The sequence below is a fragment of the Globicephala melas genome, chromosome 17 (assembly GCF_963455315.2).
Source record: "Globicephala melas chromosome 17, mGloMel1.2, whole genome shotgun sequence".
NCBI classification, from domain to species: Eukaryota; Metazoa; Chordata; class Mammalia; order Artiodactyla; family Delphinidae; genus Globicephala; species Globicephala melas.
The window spans coordinates 4,440,898-4,453,034 of record NC_083330.1 but is presented as its reverse complement, the minus strand read 5'-3'; the positions used below and the strand labels follow the sequence as shown (position 1 = coordinate 4,453,034).

At 40.8% G+C, this 12,137-nt stretch overlaps 1 protein-coding gene across 1 annotated transcript in view; it reads right to left on the bottom strand.

The window, feature by feature from the left end:
• The window catches only part of TGS1 (trimethylguanosine synthase 1), a 37,912-nt gene that overhangs the window by 21,493 nt on the left and 4,282 nt on the right, over positions 1-12,137 (bottom strand). Inside the window, exons 2-8 of the mRNA XM_030859737.3 lie at positions 11,337-11,401; positions 9,437-9,609; positions 8,277-9,087; positions 6,004-6,121; positions 5,143-5,229; positions 3,759-3,933; positions 1,707-2,013 (exon numbers count right to left, since the gene is read on the bottom strand). Coding sequence (XP_030715597.2) covers positions 1,707-2,013; positions 3,759-3,933; positions 5,143-5,229; positions 6,004-6,121; positions 8,277-9,087; positions 9,437-9,609; positions 11,337-11,401 — 1,736 coding nt within the window. The remainder of the gene's footprint in view (positions 1-1,706; positions 2,014-3,758; positions 3,934-5,142; positions 5,230-6,003; positions 6,122-8,276; positions 9,088-9,436; positions 9,610-11,336; positions 11,402-12,137) is intronic.

Below are 12,137 nucleotides of genomic sequence, written 5' to 3'. Positions count from 1 at the left end.
GTTTCTTAGATAAAGTTGCTTTAGTGGGTGAATTATGGAAATTCAAGCATTTCCCTTCCCTTCTTTAACACAAAAGCTCCCAAGGACTGATTAAGCTCTAACTCTCAGACACATCAATCCTCTGAACCTAGCCATGACCTACGAGTCCTACAGGCTCTGAGAAATTGAAACCGGGGTCACTAGCTCCATTCAATGGAAAAGGATCTCATTCATTCACATTGACTTTTTCTTAGATAAATGATTTTTATTTGTTTGGTTATTTGGTTTCAGTTCTGAGCAGATTAGATGCAGCAACTTAGAAAGACAGGAGTGCTGTCATACCCAAGTATGATGACAAGAATTGATGCTGACAAATAATAAACATTAAAGTAAACATTGAAACGGTCCTCAAACAAAGGACTGTGTCCTAATACGGTCATCTGATCAGTGCAAACAGCAAAAGGTGCCGTCAATAGCCAAGTGCAGTGAGCTCCTCAAGAGAGGAGACACTAAGATTTTGAGTCAAAAACTCCTTATTGTGCAAGACCATCCTGTACAGGACTTAACATTAAGTAATCTAAAGTACGAAATGCCAGAATCCCCCAGATCGACCTAACCCATCTTCCAAATACCCGAGATGGTGGTATCACCCCAGGTGAGAACACCAGCCTCGTGACAAGTGGTGCTTAGGGAGCTAGGGTAGGGTGGAAAAATGGGATTTAGAAATCACACAACTTGGTACCAAGTTCTAGCTTTGCCACTTACTGGCTGGGTGATGTCGGGCGAATTTCTTATTTTCTCTAAGCTTTACTTATTTATAGAACAGGGATGATTTCACCTATCTCAATGGGCTACTTTACAGATTAAAGGAGAATAAGGATTCTCATTTCAGAACTCTCCAAGTGCCACGTGAACATCAGTTGTACAATGGCAATAAAAATATTAAACTACCTTAAGTATGCTGTTTAGAAAGGCAAAGAAATATATAATACAAAGATCACAGGTTTACACACACACACGGGAAAAAAAAAATCAAGACTCAAATAAGGTATTTTGCTCAATACTAAATAAGAAAGCATCACAAGTATAATTGTTTCATTAGGGCCAGTCTGAAATAATTCATCAGTAAAAATGAATACTATGTCAAATGAAAATTCCTGCCTTATAAAAGCCATAATGTTCCACTGAGTATAACTATTATAAAATAAATTCAAATACTACAAAAGGGCATAAAGTGAAAATGCTACACTGTTCTTCATTCATCATAGCCAACTACTGTAAATACTTTTTTATGTCAATGTACCATCTAAAAAACAAACATCACTACCAACCACCATCACCACAAAAAAACAACAAGAACAAAACAATTATCCAAAAGAAAATCAGGGCAATACTAGATTTCAACAGGAATCAAAGGGACTGGCACCTTTAGCCCAGGGAACAGAGTGGTGGCGGCAGAGACCAGTCTTAATGGCACAGACGGAGGTGCTCAAACAGCTCCCCCTACTCTTTGCTCTTTTCTTTTATCATGCTTGCTCAGCCAAGGATGCTCTGGGTGCGAAACCACGGCCATCAGCACATTTATACTAAATACGCCTTCCTTCAACTTACGAATAAACAGCAGTGAATCCTTAGGTATAGATGATTCGTAAGTGATAACGAGGGAAAAACATACTTAAAACAAGGAACTGAAGTCCGTTAGCGAGCGGGAGCACATCTAGCCTCACCTTCGGCTTCTTCCTGAAGACGGTCTGGTGCAGCCTGGGCGGGGCAGTCTCCCTCATCTGGCACTGCTGCTGCTGTGCTGTCCCTGTCAGTTTTCTCTGTTCCCACTTCCCCAGCTGGGGACACGGCACGACGCTTTCCAGGCTCCGGCTCACTCGTCTCCAGTGGGCCATCCCCTTTTTCAACAGACACTTCTTGTTCCTCTGAACCACTGCTTGTGCACGTATCTTGCACATTGTTATGAGAAACTGCCTCCTGCGATGCTTCCTCGTCCATTGGTTCATTAACCCATTTTAGGAATTTTTCTACCTGAAATTTTAAGATGTTACAAGCATGAATTAATTGGCAATTACACAGAATATTTCCACCTGCTTTACCATTTGTGACTTGACAAGCTGTGTCACAGTATTAGCTCTGATAAGTACACTGTATCACACAAGCTAATGTGAATAAGTAATTCCAACCTAATTACACTTTGTTGTCTGGATGTACCATGACCTTATTAAAGAGCTCTTTAAAAGGAAAAAAAACCATCAGCTTAAACACAAGATTATGACCTTCCTGTTAGCAATTAACACTAAGAGGATAAAGCTCTACTGTGCCAGTAACTTTCCATTAAGTCTTCTAACAATATAACCGTAATATATATTACCATTACAAATGTACTTACCTGTTGTTGAGCCATTGCTTTTAGCTTTTCAAATTATATAGAATTTTCTGTAATGGCCCCAGCTATACAATCTATGTTGCATGGTACTCAGCATCGAAGATGAACTCTACGAAGATTTAGTGCCAATCTGTAAAAGCAGTGCTATCTTGAAAAGAATGCGAGCTGCCTTCTAGTGAAGCAGTAGAGCCAGTAAAATGATTCCAAGAACTAAGTTTCTTCTCTGAAATGTTAACAAGGCTCAAGGTCGGATGATACATACTTCCTTGCAACCTTCTGTGACAAGAATATGCTTCATAATAGATCTTCATGACCTTCCTAAGAGTCAGGAAGTGAGGACAAGAGTAACAGAAGATGGACATGGACCACGGCTCAGAATCTTCCTTTGAGGGGACTGTGCCTGTATATCAATGGGACGCCTAAGAACACAACAGTCACTTTAACTTTCTTCCTCGGCAATTACGCGGCAGTTATGTTTCTGCTCTTCAGCTACAGATGAATGTATGGGAATTATCACATCCAACACATTATAAAAAGGCCCGTCGGACTGACTGAACTGATACTGGGAAATTTGTTCCAGATATAACCAGGGCCACTAAAATATTAAAATATGACCAGTAACCAACCAATCTGAAATATAATAAAAATAAGACCAGCTATAAATTTGTAGCATGTTCTGGAAAAACGGTGACGTTAAGGAAGGATAACGTACGCTAAGGGTAAAACAAAGTCATCACGGGACCTGAGACTTTGTTCCATTGCTCTATAGAGCTGCTGGAGAGGTGACAGATAGAAAATTCTGCTCACTGGATGGGGCTGTTTTCTTATAATGAAGAAGGATCACTCATCAAACCGAACAAAAGTAATTCAAATTACTTTTGTTTTCCAGGTACACAGAAGGCAGGTACAACGAAGTCTAAGAGAGGGGATATAAATACCCCAGTTAACAATGTGAATCACTAAACTAGCCTTGAGGCTCGTGCCATTTGGATGAACTCGATAGTGCAAAGTCTGATCGATCAACTCTAGAAGACCTCAAGATTACGCCTTTCAATAAACGCTGCATCAGAAATTGGACTTCCGGGATCCCCCTTAGCCTGAAACAGACGAGCTGTTACTACACACAGGGCGATTCCACCTATTCATTGTTCCATACACTACTCCTGTGTAGCTTTCAAAACATCCCCCTCTCATATCAGCCCCAATTACCCTTTTTTCAAATTTAGTTCACACAGGATAAGCCTTTAGGAAGCAAATGGAAAAGAATTTTAGGTACCTTTATATCTGGGTAGAAACAGGGTTCCTGTTTGCAAACAGAAACTTTAAGGAGTCAAAGGTCACAAAAATGAGACTCTATTTGTAAATACAAAGCAAAGCTTATACATACCTTACTCAGAGTTTTGCTTTTCTTGAGAAGAGTTTTTCCTGGCTCCTCAGTGAAGAAGATGTGTTTGTGTTTCATATCGATCTGTCTTCTCATGTCCAAGTACTTTGCCTTGTACTTCACATTCTTGTGCAGATACCTGACCCTCCGGTGACTGACATTTGAAATTCCACCATATCTGTGACCAAAGCAAAAGAAGTGGACTCAAACCTCAGGGTCTAAGAATCTGCTTCCTTATATGTAAAGACAAGAAAACTAACAGTTTTCACTATTTTCCTATTAGCAGCCACTATTTTAATTTCATTTTTTTAAATTATGGAAATTAGGAAATAAAGTGAAAAATGCAGAGGACTTTTTAAGGTCTAGCTTGTATGTTAATTCCCAAGTAAATGTGAAACACCAAAGGTGGGAATATCAACATATCTTACAGATAACAGAAAGGAGAAATTACATTGTAAAATGTAATTAAAAAAAACAGCAGGAAACTATAACCCCAATGCATGTTGGGGAAATATAATTTTTTCTCACAGTGAGGTGATGCCAAAGCTCTTTTAACACGTATGTGGATATGTTCAAATTGTCTTAAAAGTGGCCACTAGATTCTTAAATCAATATGAACTAACCTAAGAAGCAAACCCCCCATTACTAAAATAATTAGAGAACCTGCTGATCTAACCATCTGAATTTTTCCAGTCCTAAAAGATATATGTCTGCTATGAAGCCTTCGCTGACTCTATTAAGCCTCACTAATTGCCTCTCTTATGGACTATTAGGGACCAACAGTGTAATATATAATTTAGCACTTATAAACAAACTCTGAACAGTTTGGTTTTAAATGTCAGTTGTTATCTTCTACCTATATTATAAACTTCTTTATAAAAAGTGTATCTTATCCTTCTCTTTTAAGTGAAATTGGGTGCTCTAAAATAGAAGAATAGTTAAATTCCAGGTAACAGAATAAATCTCTATGAGTATATACCAGCAAGAGCTACCTAAGTAATTTCTCAATAAAATTATGTGTGGGTAGAAATAAATTCTGCCAGGGATTTAAATGTGGCAGTTATCAGGAAAACCCTTTATATTATTAACTTTTATGAACTCTAGCCTTAAATGACTATATGGCTGAAGTACACAGAAATGATTACAATTTTGTAGAATAAAAACATCAGATTGCTATGAAGTGCAACTGAGCTAATACATGTGAATATATCAAATGTACAGTGATAGCTCTACAATTCTTACTAGCAAGAGGGGTTAGTGTTTTAATTGTAACACCTCAAATGTTATGAAATACATCACCATTATTCGCTATCTGAGTATCAGAGAGCTTTAGGATAGCTGAAGTGGTTAAGATTTCTGGACGACAACGGCATTTATGGAAAATTACTTTTGTCCTGAGCCGTGCTTGAATCCTAGAAGGGAACCGTCGACATCAAAGTCTGAATCTGGGTTTTCATCGATGTCCTGTTCATGGCTAAACAGATAAACAAAGCCAACAGTGGTAAGTCATTATCTCCAGAGCCCACCAGTTCAGGCAAGTATTAAAAGGTACATACAGTCAACCCATGCAGACTTTCCCACCACAACAATCAACCACAGGTCACAACCCAGGAAGACAGGAAGAAGAGTACTTGAATCAGGATTTTGCAAATGAGATAAATTCCCTAGCAGTGTCCGGGACACAGTAATAAGCGCTCAAATCTTAAACCACGTCAAGTAGTATCTCTATTCCTGAACAAATATAAATTTCCCCCTTTTCTTTCGGGAAAACACCAGTTAACCTGCAGCCTTAACTAATCTCCTAGGTGATATCTCTAGAGGTTTTCCTTAAAAACAAACAAGGAAACATTTGAGAAGTATCAACCCAACCAAGAAAATTACAAAAGAGAAAATATTGTTAAGAAGGTTGTGATATAAGTAACTCAGTAATCCCCACCTTTGGGGGATACCTTCTAGTGATCCCTACTACCTGGGCAACAGCAACAAATGCAAACGATGAGAAATAACTCTTGCAAATTACGTTAAGCTCACTGAACGTTTATGGAGGACCCACAAGAACGTACAAGGGCCCAAGAATATCAGTGCACACAGAGCCTCTGCCTCTAGGGACTAGTAGGAACCAGAGGCGTTAACAAGCAACATATACCGTTTGGAAGGCACACGGCAGAGGCCCGCTTTTATGTACTAAGCTACTGAGCCTCTAACGCTTGCTGACACGTTCTGCACAGAGACGCAGTGTGAGACTTGCCTCCGCTTGAGTTTGCTTGGCTTCTGCTCAGGGGGATCTTCGCCACTCTCATCTCCATCAGTGCCGATGAGGCGTGGGCTGTCTTTGACTGTGTTTGCTTCTGATGACTCTTGTGAATCTAAAGAGGTAGAGGTACTGCAGTTGATTTCCGCCCTTGGTTTGACAACTCTTGTCATTTGCAAAGGCAATCAAAGTACGCCGGGGCCTCTCCTGCAATGAACTGATGCTAGACCACATCTATCTATTCCACGCATCCACGTGCAGAGTGTGCAGCTCGGTCTATTCAGGTCTAAAAGTTTCCATGACCTAACTACTTAGAAAGTGGACTACAGGGAATTCCCTGGCGGTCTAGTGGTTAAGACTCGGAGCTTTCATGCCTTCACTGCTGTGGTCCAGGTTCGATCCCTGGTTGGGGAATTAAGATCCCTCAAGCATTGAGGTGCAGCCAAAAAAAAAAAAAAAAAAAAAGTGAACGATAAAACTACTTTTTCCTCACAGCTGTCTAAATCTGTACAAATTAATCCACAAAGTTACCTCTGTGATAGCTGTTAGCTACCACATTTTGATGGGATTCTAATCTAAATGACTCTAAAAATGGCATGATCACATTTGATTAAAAGTAACTTCTCTTTATTAAGAAGCAAATACATCTAACTGCCTCTAATATAGCTCTTAAAGTAATAATGGAAGTAACAGAAAGACAAACACCACCATTTACAAAGAGTGATTATAACCTGCGGTGGCTCCGCTGAGGCACGTGTCTGTGTTCTGTATTCCTTCGGACTGGAGCCAGGTGGCTGGGTGGGACCAGAAGTGGAGAGGGGTCTACCCTGGAGACAGCGGGAGCTCTAGTGTTGCGAGGACAGGCTATTTCAGGAGACCCCAGCCACAAACAGTGGAACACGTACATATGGGGAGATGCAGTGTATGCCTTACGTTTTGGTCTCAAGGAGGATCCAAAACAAATGAAAGCCTGGAATTCTCAAATTGATCCCGAGGGCGGTCACACTGGAGCCAACTGCAGAAACGTCTAATTACACACCTCACTACGGGAACACGCAACGGGAGCAGTCTACACACACGCCTGAGAAAACAGGCAACACGAAGGCAGAGACTGTGAGGTTTACTGTGTCTAACAAAGGAAGCTAAGGGACGTGATCAACAGGAGGGACAGGAAGCACTTACTGACCAACATACACACTCCAAGGTTTCTGGTCAAAATAAGAACAGGACTTATCAAAAGACTAACATAAAATACCCACATTAAAAAAGGATGAAAATAACAGCAAAATAGAAAGGAATGAGAACACCATACTGAAGTAAGTTCCATTGTAAGAGGACAGAGAAGCTCATTAGTAACTCTCTAAAGGAAACTGTAGGATGAAGTAAGGTCAGTGACCTGAGAGGAGCAAAGCAAACCCACTTGTTAAGTAAAAAGCCGAAACCTTTTGCTTTACACATATGAATGAGGCTGAGAAGAAAGTTGCTATGAACCAGACTTTTCCAGCACCAAACATCAAGGATGCCAAGACAACAAGTCAGTGGGTTTCAGGAGTTCAGGTTATAAAAACGTCCTCCTCTCCCACTTTTCTGCTGCACCAGTTGATGGTCCCCTTCTCCTCACAAAAGCCTTCTTATCTGCCTACTCTAGCTTCTCCTAGCACACCTCTCACTGGCTTTCTTTAGTCCCGACAGTGGCACCAGTCTGCTCAACAATTATTTCTTAATCACTCAGGCAGGAGTCAACCAAGTTCCCTATCCTGGATATTTGATGAGAATCCTGAAATCAATCCGTTCAGTTACAAAATAATCTTATGCCCTGTTGAGACTCTCTATAGAGCAAGACTGCACTTGTCCTGAACGAATTCCAGACACAACCCCCATTCAGATTTGCCTAACAGCAAATGTATGCTCACAGCTACTCTTTAGCACGTCTCCTATAAACTTAGTTGCTCCAGAGAAACCTGGACATTCCAAGCTCACTCTAAAACTAGATTTCTTAATGGATTTCCAAGTTGGAATTCACTGGCCACCAAGGTGCAAGAGGAACGAGTGATACTTTTGAGAACCCTATGCAAATATTCTTTTTATTTACATAAAAGGATAATAACTTGTAACATAAAAGTAAGATGGATTAGATCATTTCACTATTACACCATAAAATGTAGCTGGCATTATTTAACTCTACCATAAAGGATTAGTGTTAGCTATTTTGCTAAATAGACTAATTTTGGTAACCATTACTCAGCAGGATGAATCTTGGCCAATCTTACCCTGAGCTGGTTGGCTTGTGCTTCTGTTCCCAGACAAGCTGCTTTCCTTGGTTCCTCCATTACATGGTTCACTTTGGCCCGAAGCAGGGCATTCTCTTCTGCTGTTCACTTCACGCTGACGTCCGTCACAACTCACAGAGGGATCTGATCGGCTCTGTTCTACTTCCTCTGAATTCAGGCTTATATTACTAAGTCCATCAAGAATTTCATTATGATCTTTATCACCTGAACTAGAGCTTTCGCTACCCACTGATGAAGATGCAGAAGAAAGTTCATCTGCTTTCGTGCGATTTTCGTCTTTCTTGTTGTCAACTTCTGTTTTAGACCCACAAGTATCTGTATCACAGCTTTGTGAAGCTTCAAAAGTCCAACCCTGAGCTTCCCAATACTGAAACTGTTCCAAATAATACCAGTACAGCTGGCTATAATGCTGCTCCCATTCTGCCTTTGTATTAGGGACGTTCCAGGGCTCTGAGCACGGCGTCTGACCTGCATGCTTTTCTTGCCAGCTTTGCCACAGCAGTTCCCCCCCGTATTCCTTCCAGTACTTCTCCCAGAGCTCTGTAATTTCCAGCTTTGGAGGTAATGTATTTTCAGCAGGAAGATTCTCACCGTCAATGTCTTTTTTGGTTTGAAGTTCATACCTTCTGGTGTTCTCATTCTCAGATGAAGATGGATCATCTGAGGCCAAAATGTCACCTTCCTCACATTCTCGTCTCCAAGATTCTCTCTTAATTTCATCCAAGTACTTCTTCTGATGCTTTTTCTTTTTCTTTTTTCTTTTAACTTTGTTTCTAGTATTCATAGAGGCCTACAAAGGTCAATAACTTGAATATAAATTACACTTCAGAAACTATAGGAGGTAGAATCTAAATCTATTTTGACATTAAATTAAACAGAATACCCTCAACCCCCCAACCTGGGTTTCAGTTACACCAACAAGTGAATCTTACTATCTACGTTTCCAAGAGGAGGAACAACCACACATGGGACATATCACAACTTGCAGTTTTCGTTAACTTATAAATACGTACGTACATTTAAGAAGAGGTGAAGTGCCCTGATTCATGAATGCATTAGATTTGGGATAAAAAGATTCCACGTGATATTTTACAAAGAAAACTAAGAAACAGAAACAAGCAAAGTAAACTAATACTTACCTCAAAATTCTTATGTGCAGACACACTACCAAACTGAAGTGGCAGTCCCATGCTTCTCATGAGTTCAGCCTCAGAATCAAGTTCACTTTCATCTGGGCCTACGTCTTTGCTGTCACAGGACTCTGCAGCGCCCTGGGAACGACCGCCCTCTTCCTCTTCTGCAGCTTGCTCTCCTACACACAGCACTGTTACTTTAGCTTAGTTTCAGAGAAAATTTAGACGCAGCTTTCATCCCCCTCATCTTAATGAAAAGGAACCTGAGACCCAAAGTTATTACATGACTTGCACGAAGTAAAGGTGTGTCAATGTGAGTTTTTAAGGGGAAGAAAAATAAAAGGAAAAACAAAGGAACTGATGGGAATATGGACTTGTGAGAAAACAGCCAACTAAGAACCAAGAACAAGCCCTAGTCTGGCTCTGCTGGCCGCTGTCCACCCAACTGCTCCCTCAGCTCCCTCCGCGGAGCACCTCCTCTCGCTGGGTACTGGGCACAGTACTGAGGACGCACGAGGGAACACAGCAGGGCAGCCCCGGGGAAAATGTCTACATTTCCGCATTCCCCATCTGCAGCACTGCTGCACTCGATCAGTGGATTTAAAATGATGACCCGTGGAGTTATTTTAGGAGCTATTAACACGGGAGATGAGAGGTAGGTCTTCAGGCCCTCCACAGGTACTTCAGTCATGACTGGATTTACACCCTGGGACTCTGTGGGGAAGTTCATTTAATGAAAACGTTCTGCTGTTAAAAGTCTGAAATCCACTGAACTGGAAGATCCTTTCAAGCTCTCTGATTGTAGGTCTTAGAGAAAACCTGCTTTATCATAACAAAACAAGTTTTACTTTATCCTAATGTGGTATCTAAAAGTAGATCATACCACTAATTGGCCAAATGCCATCCAAATGCTCTATTTTAAAATGGGAGACGAACACTTTATATATTAGCATACTCAACTAGGGCTGAGCTGCACTCCAGCTACATGATCTTAGGCAACAGAACAGGGAATCTTCCCACTGCAAAGATGGAGACTGAGAAAAAGAGATCTTAAGTGCACAAATTCTATTAAAAGAAAGAGGGGAAAAAGACACCTATCTAAATAATGAAGGCGATTCCACTGAATGAACTTGGGAAAGCTCAGCAGAGAGCAGAGCAGGGAATATGAATCGGCTCACCTTGGTGCCCCTCTCGTGGTGTGCATGTGTTCCTATGTTAGGTGGGGCCCCAGGGTCTAGAGAAATCTTATTTGTACAATGTAACACTGAAATGCAACCAAACGTTTCATCCAGTGTGTAAGTGAAGACGTAGAGATTTGCTCCACCATTGTGAGAGGCGGGGGTCTTCGAGGGTAACGTGACACGGTACTTGTGCTGATTTTAGCCTACACCTCGGGCCACAGTTTTCCCCGTGTCCGGAGAAACATGAAAGATCTGCGTGGAAAGGACAAATGGGGCCCGGAGAGGGAAGTCTGACAGAGACCAAGATGGTTTCCAGGTAACTAGGTGAGGCTCAAAGCGTAGGTTATTTGGGAAAGTTAATCCAGATTGTGGCCTCTTTACTTCAGCCAAAAGGCTGTGGCTGTTCACTTGGAGTTTATCCTGAATGGTTTACATATAAAACTGTTGAAGTATTTAAGCGAGGAGGCCGTTAGCGCGGGGTGGCTCTGATACCTCGGTGGCCTCCCCGAACAAGCCAAAACCTAAGCCAGGGCCAGGGAACTCCGACCTGAGGAGACGGGGCTTAACCGCCACACACGAGCAGCCCAGAAAGCTCTCCCAAGTAAGGCAGCTGCACAAACTACGGCCAGGCAAGTGATTTCCTTGCTTTGCTCCCGCCTCTCCTCTGTACAGTACCATGGTTAGTTTTAGCAAAAAAAGGGCTATGTAGCTTCATACTGTATTACCTGAACTGTTGCCATCGTCTTTAACGTAGTAGCCTTTTAATCCCAAATTGCACAATTTCCGATCTCTGTGAAGCAAATTAAACAGTCAATATTGAAAAAAATTAAACTATAAACTTAGTGAAAAAACAAGCTTAAGGCAGCATAGATTAATAAAAAGGTTAAAAAACAGAAAAGCTATCTGCTAATACATTCTTCTTATCTGTAATATAGAGGTAATGATACATACCTCACAGGGTTCTAATAAGGACTGACTGCACACATAAAGCATTGGGTACATATCACATGCAAACCACGCAATAATGATAACTACTAATTTATTAAAATTAAGTGGCAGCTCTGGATACTGGGGAAAGAATCTGATCCTCCTTGGGATATACAAACAGTGAAATATTCTCTCAATTTGCTGTAGAAAGTGAGCATAAACGTGAAAAGATTTATCTTACACCTCTATAAACCCACACGCAGACCCTAGTCCATTTGCAAATAGGCCAAGTTATCCACTGCCTAGTAGATAAGATATTCATGGTCTGAGCTAAGGTTGTTTTGGGGACTAACATAAAATTAAGTTCTTATTTTATTAAACCGAAACATAAATCGAAATAAAACAATTCAGTCTCAGAGTTTTAAAAAGTGAATAGCTGAACTTTTCTTTACGTATCTACTTCTAAATTTTTTCTTTACTAAGATAAGAATTTCATAAGCAAAATAAACCTAACAGAACACTTAAAATAAAGGGAAGGGGGGGAATTTTGCTATTATCTTCCTACCGGTAAATTAAGCTGTAATAAACTCCACCATAAC